The sequence below is a fragment of the Panthera leo genome, chromosome B1, assembly GCF_018350215.1.
Source record: "Panthera leo isolate Ple1 chromosome B1, P.leo_Ple1_pat1.1, whole genome shotgun sequence".
Taxonomy (NCBI): domain Eukaryota; kingdom Metazoa; phylum Chordata; class Mammalia; order Carnivora; family Felidae; genus Panthera; species Panthera leo.
The window spans coordinates 169,273,412-169,293,894 of record NC_056682.1 but is presented as its reverse complement, the minus strand read 5'-3'; the positions used below and the strand labels follow the sequence as shown (position 1 = coordinate 169,293,894).

General features: G+C 39.8%; 1 protein-coding gene across 3 annotated transcripts in view; it reads right to left on the bottom strand.

Moving 5' to 3' along the window:
- Positions 1-20,483, bottom strand: part of ATP8A1 (ATPase phospholipid transporting 8A1) — a 230,837-nt gene that overhangs the window by 84,340 nt on the left and 126,014 nt on the right. For all 3 annotated transcript variants that reach the window (XM_042936485.1, XM_042936486.1, XM_042936487.1), the window contains 2 exons: positions 11,625-11,763; positions 8,017-8,081 (listed from right to left, as the gene is read on the bottom strand). In XM_042936485.1, the coding sequence (XP_042792419.1) occupies positions 8,017-8,081; positions 11,625-11,763 (204 nt within the window). The remainder of the gene's footprint in view (positions 1-8,016; positions 8,082-11,624; positions 11,764-20,483) is intronic.

Genomic DNA, 20,483 nt, shown 5'->3' with positions numbered 1-20,483 from the left:
TGACAGCTCAGAGTCTGGAGCCTGCTTCGGATTCTGTGTCTCTGTCTCTCTCTGCCCCTCCCTCGCTCATGGTCTCTCTCTCTCAAAAGTGAATAAAAACATTAAAAATTTAAAAAAAGAAAAAGAAAAAAATGGTTTTGGACTTAGAGCGATCTAGGTCAAAGTGCTGGATTCTGCACTTGCTAGCTGTGTGAACTCCAAAGTCTCTGTATGTGAGACGAATTCTGCCAGCACAGAGCAGCAGAGTTAATGTAGGCAGATACAGCTGGCACATAGTAGGTTTCCTCTAACCTGTCAATTGCATGGTTGTGCTGACTCATCAAAAGAAATGGGGGGTGGAGATGCAAAAAAAAGTCACAGGGCATGGCCTGCTACCCTCAAAAATGTCAACAAGCTGTGGGGAGAGTGGCAGGGACACAACGGTTAGAAAGCATTTATCTGTAATTCTAGGACTCAGGGAACTCTTGGAGGAGTTCAGATGTTCAGCCAAAAGAAAAGAGAGAGAGAAAGAGAAAGGGAGAGAGATAAAGCATATTCAGGCTTGCGGGTAGGAAGAATTTCTCAAGACAGAAATACTATGAATTTGTGAACAATTTCACTGAGGATTCTGCACAGCAGCCAAGATTACGGAGTTCTGTTTAAGGAAAGGGGACACATTTAATTTTTATGAGACCAAACAATGTGTTTGATGGAACTTTTTCAACCACACACTTTGGCTTGTGGCAGGCAGCATCCTCAATCAGAGGAAAAGAGAACAGATTATTTGTTCATATGCTCTTTTCATTTTTTGTAATGTTTACATTTGTTACTAACTCATTTCTTTCAAAAGTAACAAAGTTGGCTTTCTTAGCTGAGAGCTATTTGGAGGAAGCGGTGTGTCAGACACTATTTCAACAATCATCCTGCAATGGGACGCTATAAAAATGTAACTTTGCTTCTGATAGGGATATATTAACACCTTGAAAGTTAAACTAAGATCTTAAAATTTTCAGGCCCAAAAGCTGAAACAGCTTTGCTAATGGTGAAAGAAAATTCCCAATACTAACGCCGCCATGCTGGCAGTGGAGGAAAACTCAGTGTGGTTTAAAAGCTGCCTAAACTGGTTTTCAAAGCAATACAAAATGTATTGTACTGGACTCATGGGACACATCAAGACAAAACCTGAAGTAGCCCCAATTCTCTTTGGTCCCCCCTCCTTTTCTGGAGTCAAGTCAGTAACTTGCTTATTCTGGATTGCTTTCAGAGGCCATTCAACAGTGGCTGGTTCCCCAAACAGTGAGGTTTGTCTGCGTAATACATAGAAGTCGAGCTTAAAAGGATACAGATGACAACCTCACCATTTATGTCATGAATGTCCTGTAAGTTATACTTGAGGCTTACACGGTGTTAGAAAATCAAATTCAGCTAGGAAAAAAAAAAAAAAAAAAAAAAAAAAAAAGACAATCCCAGAAAGGGCTTTATTTTACCAAGGTGTTGAAAAATATATATTCTTAGGCTTGTTAATACCAAATGTGGTTAACAATTCATTTTCTGTACAATAATATATCAGTGAGGAAAAACACTGATATCCATAATCAAACCTGGGAGTCATATGTTCAAATTAAGGAGAGACGTTTAAGTAGTGAGAAGGAAGGCTGTTTAAAATCACCTCTTAAGGGGCTGGGTAGGGGGGCACCTGGGTGGTTCAGTTGGTTAAATGTTTGACTCTTGATTTTGGCTCAGGTCATGTCTCATGGTTGGTGAGATCAAGCCCTGAGTGGGGCTCAGAGCTGACAACACAAGGCCTGCTTGGAATTCTCTCTCCCTCTCCACCTCTCCCCTGCTCTTTCTCTCAAAAATAAATAAATATTTTAAAATCAAATCAAATCAAATCACCTCTTAGAGCAGCTGGCAAGAAGATGCCCCTCGCCCTCCACGCCCCAGGAATAATCATGCTAAAAGAAATAATAATTATTATGGTTATGATAATGGTCCATATTTTTAAGTGCTTACCAAATCTTGGTTGCTGTTTACAAGTATTTAAAAGGTACTGTTTTATTTAATCCGCACAATGTACCCCATAGATGGATATTATTACTATTTTTGTTTTATAAGAGTAGCTGGCAGCTGAAGCCCAGAAAAATCTATTTGCTTAGACTCCGGAATCCAAGTACTTTGATACATCCTCAAATGCTGATTAGCACTGGAGGTCAAGGTGAACTTTTAGAATGGGCATAATGGTATCTGCCTACTAATGTTGTCAAGTTTAAGTGTGATTTTTCCTATAAAGTCCTTATTCCAGTACCTAGTACAAAAAATAAGCTTCATAAACCTAAGCTAGCCTTTTTCTTAGGACTAGAACTATCCCGCAGGGGTAGCAGTGTTCTCTTTTCACAAAAAGTCAGAAAGCTGCATTTTCCTTTGGGATCCATTCACTACCTCCCATATATTTGGTGCTGACTCCTCATCAGGCTGAATGTGAATGTCTACAGCAGCATAGACTACCTAGAAAAACTGCCCAGGTGATCTCCAGGACAGGTAGGCAGGGATTCTTGGGAGTTCAACTGGAAAACACTGGAAGCCTTTGACTATGAGTGTAGGAAATTATTTCTCCAAGCTCTCTACATACATATTTAACCATCATTCCTGTTAATTCAATAAATATATAGTAAATAATTTTCTCCTCTGCTCTTTTTTTGTTTCCTAGGGAAGCCGGACAGTAGAAAGGAAAATGGATTTACGATCCAGCCCTACCTCCCAGGACACATCCAACAACTGTCCATGTAAAAGAAATGCTATAAGAAGGAGAGATCAAGGTTAAGGGTATATTATGTGAGACTCAGAAAGATTGTTCTGGCACCTATAGAGTTAATGGCTTAAGAAATTATGGTCCCTCCCATTCACCCTAGACTTGACAGATGAGAACAGTGGAATCTGGATGTAGAGAGCTTTTTGTACATTTTGAAAGGCCTTAATTAGATACTGGGAGCTAAAGACAAATTGAGATTCCCTAGTTCTTAGCTCACATTTTTAGACATTTCCAGTTTTAGCAGACAGACTTTGAACAAATCATGACAAATTAAAGATATAAAAGCGATGCTAGAAGAATCCCTTCAAGCTAGGTCATTAAGTGGAAGGGGTTTCTGAGAAGTGGGATGTCCGCCCCCCACCCCAGCCCCGGGAATAATCATGCTAAAAGAAATAATAATACTCATGGTTATGATAATGGTCCATATTTCCTGGGCATTGCTAAGGAATTACAGAAGAAGTACAATATACCCTTCACGCCAGGAATTTGAAATTCCTGCCTTTGCAGACCCTTAAAGAAATGTCTCATACCACGAAAACAGTCAGAACTTCTAATAAAGTGATTCAAAGTAGCACAGTAAAAAATTATATATTACCTAAATGATCAATTTATTACAAATATCTAATAGATTTTGATCAACTTTAAGAGGATTCTTTAGAAAAAAAAATTTTTTTAAGTTTATTTTTGAGACAGAGAGAGACAGTGTGTGAGCAGGTGAGGGACAGAGAGAGGGACAAAGAATCCGAAGTAGGATCCAGGCTCCGAGCTGTCAGCACAGAGCCTGACCCAGGGCTTGAACTCACGAGCTGTGAGATCATGACCTAAGCTGAAGTCAGTTGCCCAACCGACTGAGCCACCCAGGAGCCCCCAACTTCAGAGGATTCTTAATGGCGTGGACCCATGAAATTCTTACTTTCTAAACTAAGAGAAAAACATGATCAAGGTTCCTAACAAACTCTTTTGCTGACACTGTCAATGTTAAATGGTAGCTTGGTAGGTAACTGGGTGCAAGCACCCGACTGTGCTCCGGGCAGCTGCTGGCAGTGGAGACCGCTCTTGCCATGAAGGAAGCCAGGGATGGGCAGATGCAGAAAAGCCCGTCAGGTTTCCCTATCAGATCTGTGGAGCAAGACTTTCATTCTGTATTTTCAACTGTGGTTTGGTTTTATATATTTACTTAAAGGTTTTAAAAATGCTGAATGGCCATTAATTTTTCAACACAGATAACTGTACTGAAACTCAAAATGAGAAAATTAGAAATCCAAATAACTTTTTTTTTTTTTTGGACATGCGCTAGATTATGGGAAGACAAAAAAATTCCTTTACTGTGATTGCCAGGAAAAAGTCTTTTCTATTTGAAAACTCAAGAGCCTCAAATATAATAGTTTACTTATACAAGTTGAAAAAGAAGATTCAACTTTAAAATGTTAACAGTATTAGGAGTATCTTGGTATAAAATTTGCACAGTTCATAGCACTAGGTATCACTTCTGCAAAAGAAGATCCACATTTATATCTTGCTTAGGAAAAAAATGAAAAGATGGGGGAATAATGTATCTTTCATAATAAAAATGGTCATTTTGCAAAACAACTTGCAGGCTACCGAAATAATATTTTTCTACAAAATTTTATAATATCTCTTTCTCGTACGTGCCATGCCCTGTACTAATCATGGCAGTCCTGTGCCAACGGTAACATTATCCTTGCTTTGCAGGCAGCAAAATTGGCTCAGAGCAGTTACCTAATTTCAATCTGCCCAGGGTCCCACATTCAGAATAGGGCAGAACTGTAACATTTAATGGAATAATTTAAGTGCGTTCGTTAAAATTGCCACTTGATGAAACATACACCCACAATCTATTTACTGTTGTATTATTTCCTGAGACATTACGTTCCTACTAAGTTTATTGCTTAAATGTTAATTATTTGTTTGTGCTGATGGAATGGGAATCCCATAGTGTATCCTCATCAGTACAATGTGAATACACAGGATGCTTTTCTTTTCCGTGACAATGGAAAATAAATAATGGTGTATCTGCAGGCGGTCTAGCACATCTCATGATTTCCTTGAAATCTCAGCTGTGGATTTTATGACACAAGACCTGAAGGAGCTATGCAAAGTGATGTGTCCTTTCCTGCTGAGAAGCAAATGAGTGCACCAGAGAGGGTCTGACCCCAAACGGCCAGATTTGTAAAGTCACCACTTAACTCCCTGGGAGAACAGCCTGCCCCCGCCAGCAGGGAGAGAATGCATGGCGGTCCAGAGCTGGATAAATGAGTGCTAATCCGTCAGCCAGGGTTTGCCTATGATCTTCCACACTACATTGTCACTTGAATCGCTAAGAACCTTTCTAACTACTTTACTTTAAAAATACCAGGTAAGATCGAGTACTGCCAAATTTAAAACTGATACACAATATATATATTTTAAAGGGAAACCCTTAATTGAAAATTACTCTGTGACTTAATTCTCAAGTGTTTATGGAGTACTTATGGGGTAGGCAGTCTGCTGGGCATTGAGAGAGGCCGGCAAACCAAAATACATAGACACGGACCTGCTTTCCTGAAATTGAGTATTCCCTTGAGAGTCCTAGCTATGTTTGGTCCCGTAGAAATAGGGAGTGCAGGTACCCCTTGAGGCAGTTATGTCTTAGGAGTTACCACTCTGAAAACTCCAAAATGCAAGTAAATGCCACTGGCTTAACAATACATGATGCAGCACGCTATCTTCGGTATTTCCCTTTACTTTTTTATTCTTGAGATTACTAGTTTTATCACTCGATACCCGCAACACAAAAAGAACGTGCTCATCCCAGTTGGAGAAAAATTATGAAAGAGATGAAAACAAGAAGCGTTGCTGTCGTAAGCTACATAAGATGAAAGCTTACAACCAAACAAAAAGGATCATGTGACAGGTCAAGCATGGCTTGACATGCTTTTGCTTTGACGTCAGAGGTCTCACCTCTGACTTCTTTCAAGTGTCAGAAAAACCATCTACTACCTGTAACCCATGTTGCTGACAAAGGCCTACACGTCTACAGGGACTAGGAAAATGCTTCCATGGAGGCTCTTGTAATGTTGTGAACAACCATGGCCCAGTTCTGGAGCCACTCTTGATGGCTTCCTCTTTCTCCAGGGACCACATGGGAGAAGTCTCCCTGAATTTCTCTCCCATAACATGGATGGCAATGGCAACCCCATCCCCTATTACCTAACTCTTATCCTGGCCTGCTGCCTGCACCCCATGACTCTCCAGCCTTCCACACTTGTCTATGGTCGGTTGCTTCGACACATCATACCTCTCCTAAAGAGCTGATGAAGTTTGCAGTTTCCTTATGAATACTGTGTCACCATTTAAAAAGAATTAGGTAGCTTCACACACGTTATTGGAGAACAACTGCTAAGATAATATTAAGTGACAAAAGCAAAAAGTAGCATGGATAGTGTGCTGTAATTTGTGTTCAATAACAAAGCACGTGCACATAGATATACACAAATATCCCTCAGACACGGCAGAATATCTTGGGATGAACACTTGGAAACTGGAACCAGCGGTTGTTCCTAGGGAGATAAACTGGGTAGCGTGGGGGTAAGGATGGGAGACTCAGTTTTTAACGCTTGTACTTGTCCCTTTCTGTAACCTGGATTTTACCTTATGTATCTGCATTTATTCAAACAAAATACTTTAGACAATTACAACCTTTTAAGTTCAGTGTTCCTCTTTTACGCCCCCAAATGTACCTTGAACTTACATGTATTAACTTTCTGCTTCAAGGATTCCTCCATTACTCAACTACTCATCTCCATCTAACTCACGGTCGCTTACTTTATAAACACTTCCAAGCCTCACAATTGTGTCATAGCAATACATCCACCTTATCTGTGCATCTGTTTGGTACTGTTACTTATATGCATTTTACTTCCCTTATTATCTGTAAGCTTTTGAAGGGTATGGCTATCTTAGTTCTGGTTTTTCATAACACTGTAACTTGAATAAACCCAAAATTAATAATATGACTGGTGGGGAAGAGAGACAACTGTGAGCCCTAAGTGGCAGAGTCCGCTGAGTGCTTACCCAGCGGTGTGTCCTCGGAGCCTAGCAGAGGCCTGCTGAATGAATAAATAAAAAGGACATTCTTCCAACCACAGGCTAGGTGTTTTTTTTTTTTGGTTGTGTTTTTAGGATTAAAGCGTGGTTCACACAATATGCTTATTAATAAAGATGTGACCAACTTTCATGGTTTCAAAATCAAGTATTATTCCTTAGGCTACAAGTTTCTCAAAGGTTTCACAAGAAAGGGAAAAGGATCCCAAGGATTGTCATGAGGACAAATAATGAAGAGATCGTCATTCCAATTTAAAAATCGGAAGTCAAATACTTCTGACCTGTAATTTCTGTTTGCCACCTGACTTCTGCTAAATGTCTGCCTCTTCACCATCCTTTCTACATACCTGGCCTCTCGGCTTCACCCACGTCCTTAATTATCAGGTTTTCTCTGCCCTTTGCGTCACAATGTCTATTTCAAGCAGTTGTATAGTCACCTCCCCTGTTCTGTCTTCCACCTTAAGTTACAAACAGTCACCTTTTTACTTTAAAATTCTTAACGGGTCATTTGACCTGCATATTTAAAAAAAATTTTTTTTTGGGTTAACTTCTATTTTACACGGTACACCTCACAAATCTTTCCCTCTTTCCCAAATATAACTTTGTGTGATCACAGCCATGAAAAAAGGAATTAATATTTCAGCCCAGAAGTTAGGACATTAAAAAAAACAACGTGGCTTTCCTTTTAGGAATGGTGATTTTCATGCTGTCCAATAGGTTTCACAGATAATTTTTTTTAAGAGAAGCAACATACACATTAACACTGGAAGCTAAAGAAGATATTAAATGTTTAACATACAAAATTCCCAGGTAGACATGATCAAATTGCAGTCACTCAGTAACCTCCTGACATAATGCTTCTGCAAAGCAGAAAAGTTTTGTCTCACACCATCAAGCAAATCATTTAGCAACTTCTTTTAGCGGTCACAGACATAAAGCTGGGATCTATTTACAACAATGTGGTTCAAAACAATATGCATTATGTTACAGCAGAGCAAGAGTAATAAATCTCTTTTAACCTAAGGAAGATCAAATATTTTTACAGCTATTTGAATATAAAATAAAATATAACAAGATGGTTAAGTTATTAAAGGAATTTTTTTTTAAAAGATAATTTTACTTACATCAAGAGAGCCTTCATTTATAACAATCATTCCCATGTTCTTCCTCAAAAGTTTGCAGGAGTGTCCTATGTCCAAACATAGAGTAGATTAATTGATATAATTCATTTCTCTACAGAGCAGTGGCGAAGATGTTAAAGTGATAATACTGTAAAAATATCAAATTTTATTTACTTTTAATCTATTTCATTAGATAAAACTAAAGCTTTATCTATTTTATTAGGACCGGTGATAGTTGTTTTCCAGGTTTGCAGAAGTTAAAAAAGAAATGCTCTTGCTTGTTATAGGAGGGCTACAAGGATAATATTTGGTAAGTTAAAGCTGTCTTCAGATACAAGTATGGAAAGAGAACGTGGTAATGACTTTCAATGTCCTGAAAAGCACCACACTTACATGCAACATCCTTCATGATGACCAACATGAGGAGATGGCTGTTTTGGAGAAGGGTGCTAAAGGTTGTCTGGCTATCTTGTGGACCGTGGATCCCACCACTGTCCCCCTGCCCTTGGACTACCGTCATATCCTCTACCGTCCTGCCTTTCCTCGCTTTGCTGTACTTGCAGCAGGGCAAAATCACCTGCTGGTTAAACTGACACTGCCTACTCAGAACCCACTTGTGTACAGCTGAACTTGGCTGGAGAAAAACAAGCAACTCGGCTGGCTGGTGTTTAAAATATTACCATCACATTTAAAATAGTATCATCTACCTTACTCCTTTTGTGATCTCTTTCGATATATATATATATATATTTTTTTTTAAATGTTTATTTTTTATTTTGAGAGAGAGAGAGAGCACGCAAGCAGAGGAGAGACAGAGAGACAGAGAGAGAGAGAGAGAGAGGGGGGGAGAGAGAGAGAGAATGAATGAATTCCAAGTAGGCTCTGCACTGCACTGTCAGTGCAGAGCCTAATGTGGGTGGGGCTTGAACTCATGAACCGTGAGATCATGACCTGAGCCGAAATTAAGAGTCAGACACTCAACTGACTGAGCCACCCAGGTGCCCAGATACAATGGTTTTAAATACCATCAAAACAGTGACCATTCTGGAACTCATATCTCCTACTAGAGCTCTTTCCTGAACTCCAGACTCTCATATCCCAGTGCCTATGTAAGAGCAGACACTTAGGTGTAAAACAGGCATCTCAAACTTAACATATCTCAAAACTGGATTCTTGATCTCCTCCCAGAAAACCTGCTTCCCCTCGGTCTTCCTTATTTTGGTTAATGGCAATTCAATCCTTCAGTCACAACAGCTACGATGCCTTGGAATTATGCTCCAGTCCGTTCTTTCTCTCATACCTCACATCTAATCAATTAGTCCATCCTGTGGGCTCTACCTTTAAAATATATACATATTCCAGCCATTACTCACCACTTTCACTTTACCATCCAGGTCCAAGTAACCACCACGCCTCACCTGGATTAATATAACAGCCTCTTCACTGGTCTCCCTGCTTCCACACCTGCTTCCCTCCCAGCTCATTCTCAGCCAGCCTAGTGGCCAGACTGACCGTTCTTGCAGGAAAGTCGGTCCACATCTTTCCTCTGCTCAGAACCATCCAGTGGCTTCCTATCTCACTCAGAGTAAGTGCAAGGCCTTTACAGCAATCTGGGAGGCCCTGTCATGCGGCTGACCTGCTCTCCTGCTCCCCGCTTTGCATTTCTGCTCTTTTTAGAACAGTAGATAGCTTTCCCTAATCATCCAACGACAAGCTCCCTTTCCTCTCTTAGGTCATTTCTCAAAGGTCATCCTCTCAGTGAGTTCTTCCTGACCTCCTGATTTAAAACTGAATCCTTCTGTGTAATGCACATTTGCTGTATGAATGAAATGAATGGATGTCACCTACTTTATTCTAGGAAAAAGACCCCAAAGATTATGGCCCAAGACTCTAAAAGTTAAATGTTACCAAATGCCACCTCCACACTCTTCATAGGAACTGTCATAATGGCTCCATCACTCAAGTGTTCTCAGCAGCACTTATTTTCCTCACATATCACTCTTTGCCACCCTACAGTCTTCCTCTAGCTGTCATCATGCTTTTTGTTCAGCCTATTTCTGTTTTTCAGGTCTCCCAACTCTAAAGTATTCTTGTACACCATCTTTCCATTTGTGTCTAACACCAGTGATACTTTTTGTAATCAAAATTAACCATTTGTTTGGCTTACAGATTTACACTTATACTAGCATCTTTTAAAAATTAATTGTCCTCTACGTCCAGCAATTTGCTATAAATCTGTTGTAGTTTTTTGTTTTTTTTTTTTACATTTTCTTTTTTATTTTTGATAGAGAGAGACAGAGCACAAGTGGGGGAGGGGCAGAGAGAGACGGAGACACAGAATCCGAAGCAGACTCCAGGCTCCGAGCTGTCAGCATAGAGCCTGACACAGGGCTCGAACCCACAAACCGCGAGATCGTGACCAGAGCTGAAGTCAGACACTCAACCGACTGAGTCACCCAGGCGCCCCTCTGTTGTAGTTTTATATTTACAAAATGCTGCAATTACTAAAATTTCTAAAAGGAGTACTAGCGAAATGTTTCTTAAATAATGATACTTGATACGGACTTTCTAAGAATGTGATTTCATGCTGTCAATACCTTTGAATGGTTTCTTCCACTTTGGTAGAGTTTTGGATGTAATTCATAGGATTTATATCCAGAGGTTGAATCTATGTCAGGGATTACAGTGCTCAGGCAAACTATTATTACAGAATTTGGAAGAAAAAAAAAAAAAAAAAGAGTGACATTTCCTTGCATATTACTGGTATATGGGCCTTAAACCAAATACCAACTTTCTTCTCAGGAAGACCTCTGTTATGCACAGGGTTGTGTCTCCTTAGTTTTACATGTTGGAACCTGAACCCATAATGTTTGGAGATTGGGTCTTCCAGAAGATTGAGTTAAACGAGGTCAGAAGGGCAGGTTCATGATCCAATAGGACTTGTGTGCTTATAAGACGAGAAAGAGACACCAGGAGTGTGTACCCGCAGAAGAGAGCCAGCTGAGGACACAGTAGGGAGGGGGCCATCTGCAAGCCAGGAAGAGATGCTTCGGGAGAAACCAAACCTGTGGACAATCTTGGACTTTCCAGCTTCCAGAACGGCGAGGAAATAAATTCCTGTTGTTTAACCCACCCAATCTGTGGTATTTTGTTATGGCGACATGAGCTGACTAATAAAATCTCTTTGTGAAAAATGACACGATTGCAGGATGAATGAAAGCTGGCAACATTACCTCCCATCTCAGAAATAACCTTTGGTCACATAAACAAGTGCCGATACACGAGTCTGCCACAGTCCCTGTCTCCAGACTTTCACAGACAACTGCGGACATGTTATCTACATGTGTCAATTATGGATGGAAGGTGGGGGGAGGCAGAGATAGAAAGGTGAGAGAGGGTTACTTTGTGATTGCAAGAGCTGAGGTTTGCACCACTGCAAATTTAAAGGGACATTGGGACCATAAATGAACAGATAAGCCCAACAATATTATAAATATGGAAATCTTACAAAACCAAATCTTTCAAATCTTGAAATATCTCAAATTTATCTTCTAAAATACGTCAAACTGTTAAAAAGCATCACGATTTAAAGGTTGAATTAGGTTAATTACCAATGTTAATGGCAGTTTCTTGTTTGTCCCCTGTAAGGATCCAGATCTTGATGTCTGCTTTCATGAGAGTTTCTATGGTTTCAGGCACTTGATCTTGTAATTTATCCTCAATGGCTGTAGCTCCAAGTAGCTGAAGATTCTAGGGAAAATGAGTGGCAAAAATTTTAAGAAGAAAACCCATTTAGATTCTTTAAGAACTAAAGTATGTATATGTTTTTCAGAGAATAATGGTAATATGTAGACTTTGATATAAATTGCAAGTATCCCACTGAGTTTTCTCTTAAGGATCCCTGACTTTCATCCAGTACTTTGACATGAAACTGAAGATACCTATATTACCTTACTCCTAAGGTAGGCAACTGATTCTTACAAAAACAAAAAATGAAACAAAAAGCCACACACAAGGGAGAAATCAAAAGGGAGTTAAAGACCAGCAGGCAGCTACAAAAAAACAACAACAAAAACTATGGAAGATCAACACAGCAAAGAAGCAGTGTTCACGACCTGTTTGAAAAAGAGTAGGAATAAATGCTTATGAAAAAATAAATGCTTATGCAATTAAATTATAATTTGATGCAGTGTCAGAAAACATACACATAGCAGACAATTAGAAATGCTGAGGAAGAGAGAAATAAACCAAGCGACAGCATCAGTCTCTGTAAGAAAGAATAGGTTGGGTAATTATCACATTACTCCATATTTGTGCTGTGGAAGGCCAGAGTCCGTTAAAGATTGCTTGCTCACTAGTTGGTATGTTTCATACATGACTGAACATAATATGTTCTGCAGAAAGCTCTTCTAATCACTCAGAAAGAAGAATGGTTTCTACTCTCATCTTCCTAAATAGAGGAAAAATGAGAACAACTCTTCGGTTGTTAGGGAAACCTGGCTCAGTACAGAGGTAAAGGGGATGGTTCTTGGTCCTAAATACATAGGAATGCAAACTGGCAAACTAAGCCACAATCAACTGATTCTTGGATTTTCCCTGTAACCTAACCACCAGGATGATCCTCTATGTCAACATTTATCTTTCTTTTCAAGCTGTTTCTCCCTTCTTGCCTTCATTTTTATTTTAAAACACCAGACAAGGACAGTATAGATATAAGGGAAATCAACTGCTAAGGATAGTGTCTAAATTGGTCATAACAAAGAAAGCATTCCATCTTCTTTCTTCTAACATGAAGTTCTGCTTACTATTTACCAAAGTGTAAGTTTAAAATTAGTCCTAAGTCTTGGTAGGCATGGGAAATAAGGTTAAAATATATGTAAGCAAACATGAGTGAGTGAGAGAGGGCTTATGGGTATATTACTTAGGAATGCTTCTGGCTATAATAGAAAAAGTCTAACTAACAATGGCTTAAATGAAGATTTGGTTTTCCTTCCCTAAGTAGTATTGGGATAGGCAGTTACAGGCATTAGACTGACAGTTCAAGTCACTTTCCAAGACTTTCTCAATGTCTCAAGGTGGCTGCCACAGCTATAATTATCACTGCTACAACTGAAGACAAGAATAAGGGGGCAATGGCAACTGTATCCATCTCTTACTTGAAAGCAAAAGTGTTTCCAAAAGTCCCTAGCAGATTTCCAAACATGGCCATTTTTGTTTATTTATATTTCCATGGCCATGCTTCACTATCAGTACTGAGCTTTTCCAGCCTCCATAGTGGGATGACAAGACAGAGGAGGATGGGAACGGGTGTTAAATTAGCCAGCCAACAGTCTTTGCCACAATGCTTAAATATAGCTGGGCGTGCATGTGCACAGGTGTGTATGTATATGTGCATGTGTCTTTGTGTGCATGTATGTATACAGAGGCACACACATCCTCCACTGCTTTGCCTGGGGAAACCCAGCTCATCCTGCAAGGCCAGTCTCAAAAGTTAACTGCTTCCTTGAAGCTGTATTTCTAATACAAGTCTTCTCCTCTACGGTGCTCTGACAGAACTTTGCTCTGTCTTTACTCGTTTTAATGTACCATATTCAGATTAACTGTTTCAATGTACGACCCATAGTTTTGTTCGAGAGGAGGCACCACATCTTGTTCACCTTTACACTGTATCTCTGGAACACTGGCAGTCAGCATTCAGTGTTTGCTGAGTGAATGACAAAAAAAAGTTAAGAAAGATTCCGAAATCTAGATATTATCCAGTACTGTTGCAGTCTAGACTACATTCTCTTCAATATGTTCCAAATACATTATATAGCTATTAGATACTCTTGGCGCATGACTTCTTAGTTTATAATATGTAAGACAGGAAGGCAAATTCCCTTCTTTAAGGAGATAGTATTATTTTATTATCTTTAATGGGAAGCAGATTTGAAATCTATCATAACCTGATGAATAATTATCATCAAGAAGTTCAAGAACACAAAGGAAGCACAGGTCAGCATCAACTATGCCAACATCACAATGGCTGTATTTCAACGTTTAGACAATGACTCTATCCATTCTTTCAGCTACTTTCGGGGCATCTGCAGCTAAATCATCCTGGCCCACATCCCAGGGAAGATCAGAATATACCTGTGTTCAAATGTCAAATAATCCACAGAAAGCATGATAAGATTTTTTTAATGATCATGGGGGACAGTTCAGTAATACAAGCTCTTAAAATTTTCTAAACTAAAAAAATATTTTCTGGTAATGTCTCACAAAACCCTGAGGTAACTAGATAATGGGAGAGTCAAGATGTGAACGCATTCATTAGAAATACATAAACAAGTGTATTTGTGTATCTTGTAGCTCCAAGGGGAGAAATGAGCTCAAGAAGTCTACAGGCATACATTACCATGCACGAATCTAATAAAAACAAAATAACTGCATGGGTGAGATCACATTGAAGCCATATTTGAAGGAAGGAAAGCATCTGATTTTGCACAGATGAAAAGGAGACATTCTTTAAACCAGGCAAAAATAATATAAAGGACTAAAGAGGCAGGGCCAGCAATGAGCATGCGGAGAAAAATTACAAGCAGGCTAACCTGGGGTGTGTTGGTGGCTCTAATAACAGGATTTTCTCAAAAGGGTAATGAAACAGTTCTGAAAATGCAGCAAAATTGCAGTGGGTCTACCCTGAAGCCTACAAAAGAAAAACTGTGTCCCCAAGCCTGTTACTTTTTCTTTTATCCTAAGAGCTCCTGGAGCACAGCGTTTACTAATTTTAGTGGAAGGCCCCACAGCCTCCTTTCCTTTGGCCCTGGTGTCATTTATTGTGAGATTAAGATCTTGAGTGATAGGCTGTTTGCCCCTGGAAATTAATATCTTTAGCTACATAATGACCACTAGAAAAAAAGATGTGAACTTTGCGTGCTTTTCCTGATCATAACACAGGAGTGTTTAAGCCGTAATCAATTTCATCCCAAACATGTATTACCTTACACAGATGGCCACTAATGTGCACTATGGGAATTACATATTCAGCAAGTGTTGAAACATGATAAAATTCCCCTGGCATTTATGGAATTAAAAAAAAAAGTGCAACACTAATTTTACTTTCAAAATGTCACTATGCCAAAAGTTATAAAGGTTTCAGGTTGAGGACTCTTTGACATAATGTAGATTTAATTATCACTGAAAAATCATGAAATAATATTTATTCACCCAGTAAAGCCCTCCACAATCTTATTTTCTCTTTCAGATGTTCATAAAGTAGGCAGAATTTTAAAAAGGCACATAATTGTAAAATTTCAACCCTAGTCAAGATAAAAGCCTTCATGCAGAGTACTTAAAACCTGTATGGTAAAATGTATCATGATGGACTTAGAAATTATGTTTTTCCTATTCAGTGTATATTTTGCCAAATAACAGAACCTCAGAATGACTTATTACCATATTAGCAAATGTTTGGTTAGTACTTAGATTTCTTTGTGTTTTTAAAAAGTTTGTGATAATGTTCCTAAATGATAAAGAGTTTAATAATCAAACTCAAAAAACAATTAGGCTTCAGATTACAACATGGACTATTTGGCGGAAGCTTCTTTAAAGACAAAGACAGAATGCTGGTAAGCAAAGTTTTCCTACTGGAGTAAATATAGATAAATACTAGAATAACCTATATTTCAGTATGAAATAAGATTGTGACCAGGAAGATGAAATATTTCCTTACTAGAAAGAATGTACCAGACACTGCTAAGTGCTTTACATCTATTAATTCAGTTAATAGCTTTGGGGAGGTTGAGCAAATTAGGGTCAAACAGAGGTACAGTTGAGCTACGTCGGTGCGAACAAAGTCCCAGGAATCAATAAATACCCAAAGGTAGAGAACGAGAAGTAAAACTGAGATTAAAGGAGTTAGGATTTTATTCAAATCATTAGGTTTTTAAACATTTGTATCTGTTCTTCAGTCTTTGGTAATAACTTTGTTTCTCTGAATGGGTTTCAGACTCCGTCCAGAGCCACTCCTGCTAAGGGTACCTATTTGTTTCCACTGGAAGGCTCCGGAATCCCATTTTGGGACTGGCTCCTCTCCAAGCACACCCACACACCTGCCCTCATTCTTTCACAGACATACTCCGGGCAGGTACTTCTGGGCAAGAGGGTGGGATACAGCAGCGGGTTCCTTCCTCTGCAGGAAATTTTTATTTTAGAATGTACCCTTAGAGATTCTTCTTTGGATTCCCCGTCATCTTGTTTTCTCATTGTACCTCCTTTCCTTTTGCTGGATCTGTTTCTCTTAGACCCCGGCTGCCTGGCTATCATCAAGCCCCAAGTAATTAGCCATGGGGCCAGGAATCTAGAGTGGTGGTTTTCAGAGTCACCTGAAGGGCTTATTACACACAGATTTCTCATCGAGTAGGTCTGAGGTGAAGCCTGGGAATGTGCAATGGTAACATGCTCTGGGTTTGAGGACCTCACTACAACAACTGCTTTTTTAGAGCAAGCTTGACAACATTTTTCTGTGAAGGGACAGAGGGTAAATATTGTAGGGTTTGGGGCTTGCTGCAACTGCTCAATTCTGTCGTGGCATGAAAACAGCCAAAGACCATGTGTAACCAAGTGGGTGTAGCTCGGTTCCAATAAAACTCGATTTACAGAGCTAGGCAGTGGGTGCATTTGGCCCTTGTGCTGGAGTTTGCACACCCCTGGTGCAGAATGCTGTGAGCAGCCCATTTTTGCACTGGGTTCCACCCTGACTGACTGCTCTGGATATTTCCTTGTCCAAATCCGACCATTCTTTCTTAGCCTGACCTCAGATCCTCTGGTCCCAATTCTCTCTTCTTGCAATCCCAAACTGCAGACAAATATCTCTTAACTGTAATACAGGGCTACCGTCAAAGTGTTCTCCCCAAATGATCATATTACATATGCTATATGCTACCTTAAAAGTAAACAAAACATTTTCTGCAGGTACAAAAGAGACACATGGGGAAGAGATACCTTCTTTAGTCTGGGTGGCTCAAAAACCCAATCCCACATGAGTTAACACTTGACCTTAAATGAGGAATTAAGGCTGAGCCAGGGTGGGGGAAGGATGGGCAAAGGAATTCTAAACAGAAGAAATCACATGCGCAAAGGCAGAAAGTATGCAAAAGCATATTGTACTTGAGACGTTGCCATTCAGACAATATGGAAATAATACATGAAGCGAGGTGTGGTAGTGATTTACAGACTACTAATTTAGTAGGATTGTTTTAAGGATGAAATTGGATCAGTAGTCTCAAACTCTGAGTAGTAAGTTAGGAAAAAGATGGGGCTGGAAAAGCTGGTAGGGAATGGAAATGGAAGGGTCTGGGTGTTATGTGCAGGGTTCCAAAGGCAAAGGTTATTTGGAGAAGAGTTTTAGAAGAGGAACAGGATCAGATTTACATTCCAGAAAGTGTACTGGTGGCCAACTAGGGATGGATTAGGAAAAATAGAGGCCTTAAGACCAGTTAAGAGGTTATGGCAGTCCTCATTCTTTTCAGCTTGAAAATATGGCAATCCTGGAATACGGATGTGCTGGTGGGTATGTGATTCTTAGTCATTTTATAATGCTGGCTCACAAAGGTTGCCAGCGTCCTCTCTGTTCTGCATTCCACTGGTCAACATTCACTCTTGTAGTTTTTCTTCTCAACCTCGTTTAGCATACAACAATGGGGTTTTATTTTAAAAAGGAGAATCTCATCTTTCCTTCCAGTGTAAGTGGGGCTACAGAACGCTAGGACAAAGAGCATTAAACCACTGGAATGGCTCACTTGCCTGCTTCTGGAGAAATCGTGCAACCGGTTAATTTTTCCAAGGCCAAGGAGTAGATTTTAACTTAGTGCTTTGTGAACCACGGAAATCATATTTGAGCTCTCATGCAGCCAAGGGCTTGCCAAATAAGGTCAGAATTCACACACCCAGCTGAAAGGAATCAGGATTTGAGAGGCGATTGGGTGTAGCCTGCAAAAACAACAGCCGTCTTCTCTGGGCGAGAAGGCAGCAATACGCAGTGTGGAAAGCCTACCGCAAAAGGCTCGTCGTAAGAGATCTATCAGGCCAAAAAGGAGAAGCATGTAAACAGAGAAAGAGTACTAAGAAAACCTTAAGTACTTTAAATACGATTCCCAAGATGAGTTGAGGGAAAATCATGAAACACAAATTTCTACCTTCATTTTTAAGGAAAACGATGCACAGAGGCTATCTCGTTTACTACGGGGACATGTCCTAACAATGCCATGCCTCTCAAGTGCTGATCTGGTGATTAGGCAGCTACACACTTGGTTACGTTTTATTTTTCAAGTTTACCATATTTTACATACATTCTTGCTTTCTTCTAAGCCACACCCACAGAATAACATATGGTTTATTAACATGGGATTTGGAATTAAGACCAAACTGGGATTTGAATCCCTGCTCTGCCAACCACTGGATATGTATCCCTCAGCAAGTAACTTTCCTAAGAATTTCTAAATCAGCAAGGTAAGGCCAATTAACACAGACTGAATAGGATCTTTCTGAGAAATGATCTCAAAACTTTTTTTTTTTTTTGAGTAGTATATTAGGAAAAAATGTTGAGTGCTTACCTAGGACATTGTTCTATTTTTGTATAACAAACTCTGTTAATATCAATAAATTCTGTACTTTGCAGAGTAAAGAGAAATTATAAAAAAGTTGAGATCAAATATAACTAGTAACAGAAGTTGTAACATTCTCTCACCCCAACGGATCATTTCGTGTACTCCACTTTTATAGGCCCTTTAACTAAGTAATTAGGGTAAAGAGCAGAGGACCTGGAACTTAGTAAATGCTCAAAAAGTGTCAGGTCTTAGTGGATGAGCTGACAGGCTGCAAATATTCTTTTTTTTTTTTTCAACGTTTTTTTTTTTTTTTTTTTTAATTTATTTTTGGGACAGAGAGAGACAGAGCATGAATGGGGGAGGGGCAGAGAGAGAGGGAGACACAGAATCTGAAACAGGCTCCAGGCTCCGAGCCATCAGCCCAGAGCCTGACGCGGGGCTCGAACTCACGGACCGCGAGATCGTGACCTGGCTGAAGTCGGACGCTTAACCGACTGCGCCACCCAGGCGTCCCAGGCTGCAAATATTCTTAAGCAAACAGTAAAACAGGAAACTACTGGAATTTTAAACCATGAAATCACCAGTACATCATGTAAATTTTCATCTAGTACATTTCATTTTTTAGTACAAATGAAAGGGATATTTGCAGCCTCTAAGAATAGAAGTGGTAGTTTTATCTGAAAAAGCATTACATTCTAATACAGAAGTTACTGTGAACTTGGCAGTCATAAATGCTCAAGAAAAGTCCTGTTTTCCATTAAGTTTTATATTTTTCTAGGAATCCTCTAAACCACTCGTTGCCACGTGTTGCGAAGGGTGCTAAACTGTTGTGTTTAGTCACACTGTGTGTCATGGTTGATCTATTTATCACACCACATCAAAGAAGTCTTCATGAAGTCCCAAAAATGTCAGCCACGTTCGAGGGGGAAGTTAAGGAGATAATGTAAAGAAGGTCACTCCACCTCACGGTCCGACCTTGGGGACTCATTTCAGTGCTCGGGGCACTAAGCCCTGTCTGGAACTTCATTTTTCAGTTTACAAGTGCACTGCCTGTCTCCGCCCACTGAAACCGAAGACAGGGATTTTTCTCGGTCCTTTTCCCTTGCTGTGCCCCAGATCCCAGAACTCAGCCCGCCATGTGTCCAGGCGTCTGCTGATGAATATTCTCAACCGTGTGCTTGTCACGTTCATAGGTTAAATAATTTAGGAAGTTTTCAAAATGGCTGTGACATTTCTACAGAATGCATTCTTTAGAATTATTAGCTCTTTTTTCCCCCGACATATCCTTAAATTAATCCTTAGTGACAACACATGTGACACGAACATCCTCCATGTGAAGAAAACATGGACTACATACATTAGCAATAGGGGCCAGGCTTTCATTAGGCAAGCACCTATTAAATAAATTTAGCTTCTGAATAAATTATTTAACTGAATCGTTTATTTATTCATCAAATATTTATTCAGTAGTCAACATGGGCCAGACAGGCAGAAACTGGAAACACGGTGACGAATACGAGAAAAACAGTCCTTGCTCTCATGAGGCTTCAATCTAGTGGAGGGTACAGGTTACAGAAATCACAAATTGTGTGTAAAACATTGCTCTCTGATTCAAAGGAGAGCTAGATTGTCAAAGTTGCAGTGTTCTGATTACTCTTTTTTAAAAAAAAATTTTTTTAGCGTTTATTCAGTTTTGAGAGACAGAGAGAAACACAGCATGAATGGGGGAGGGGCAGAGAGAGATGGAGACACAGAATCCGAAGCAGGCTCCAGGCTCTGAGTTGTCAGCACAGAGCCCAACGCAGGGCTCAAACCCATGAACTGTGAGATCATGACCTGAGCCGAAGTTGGTCACTTAACCGACTGAGCCACCCAGGCACC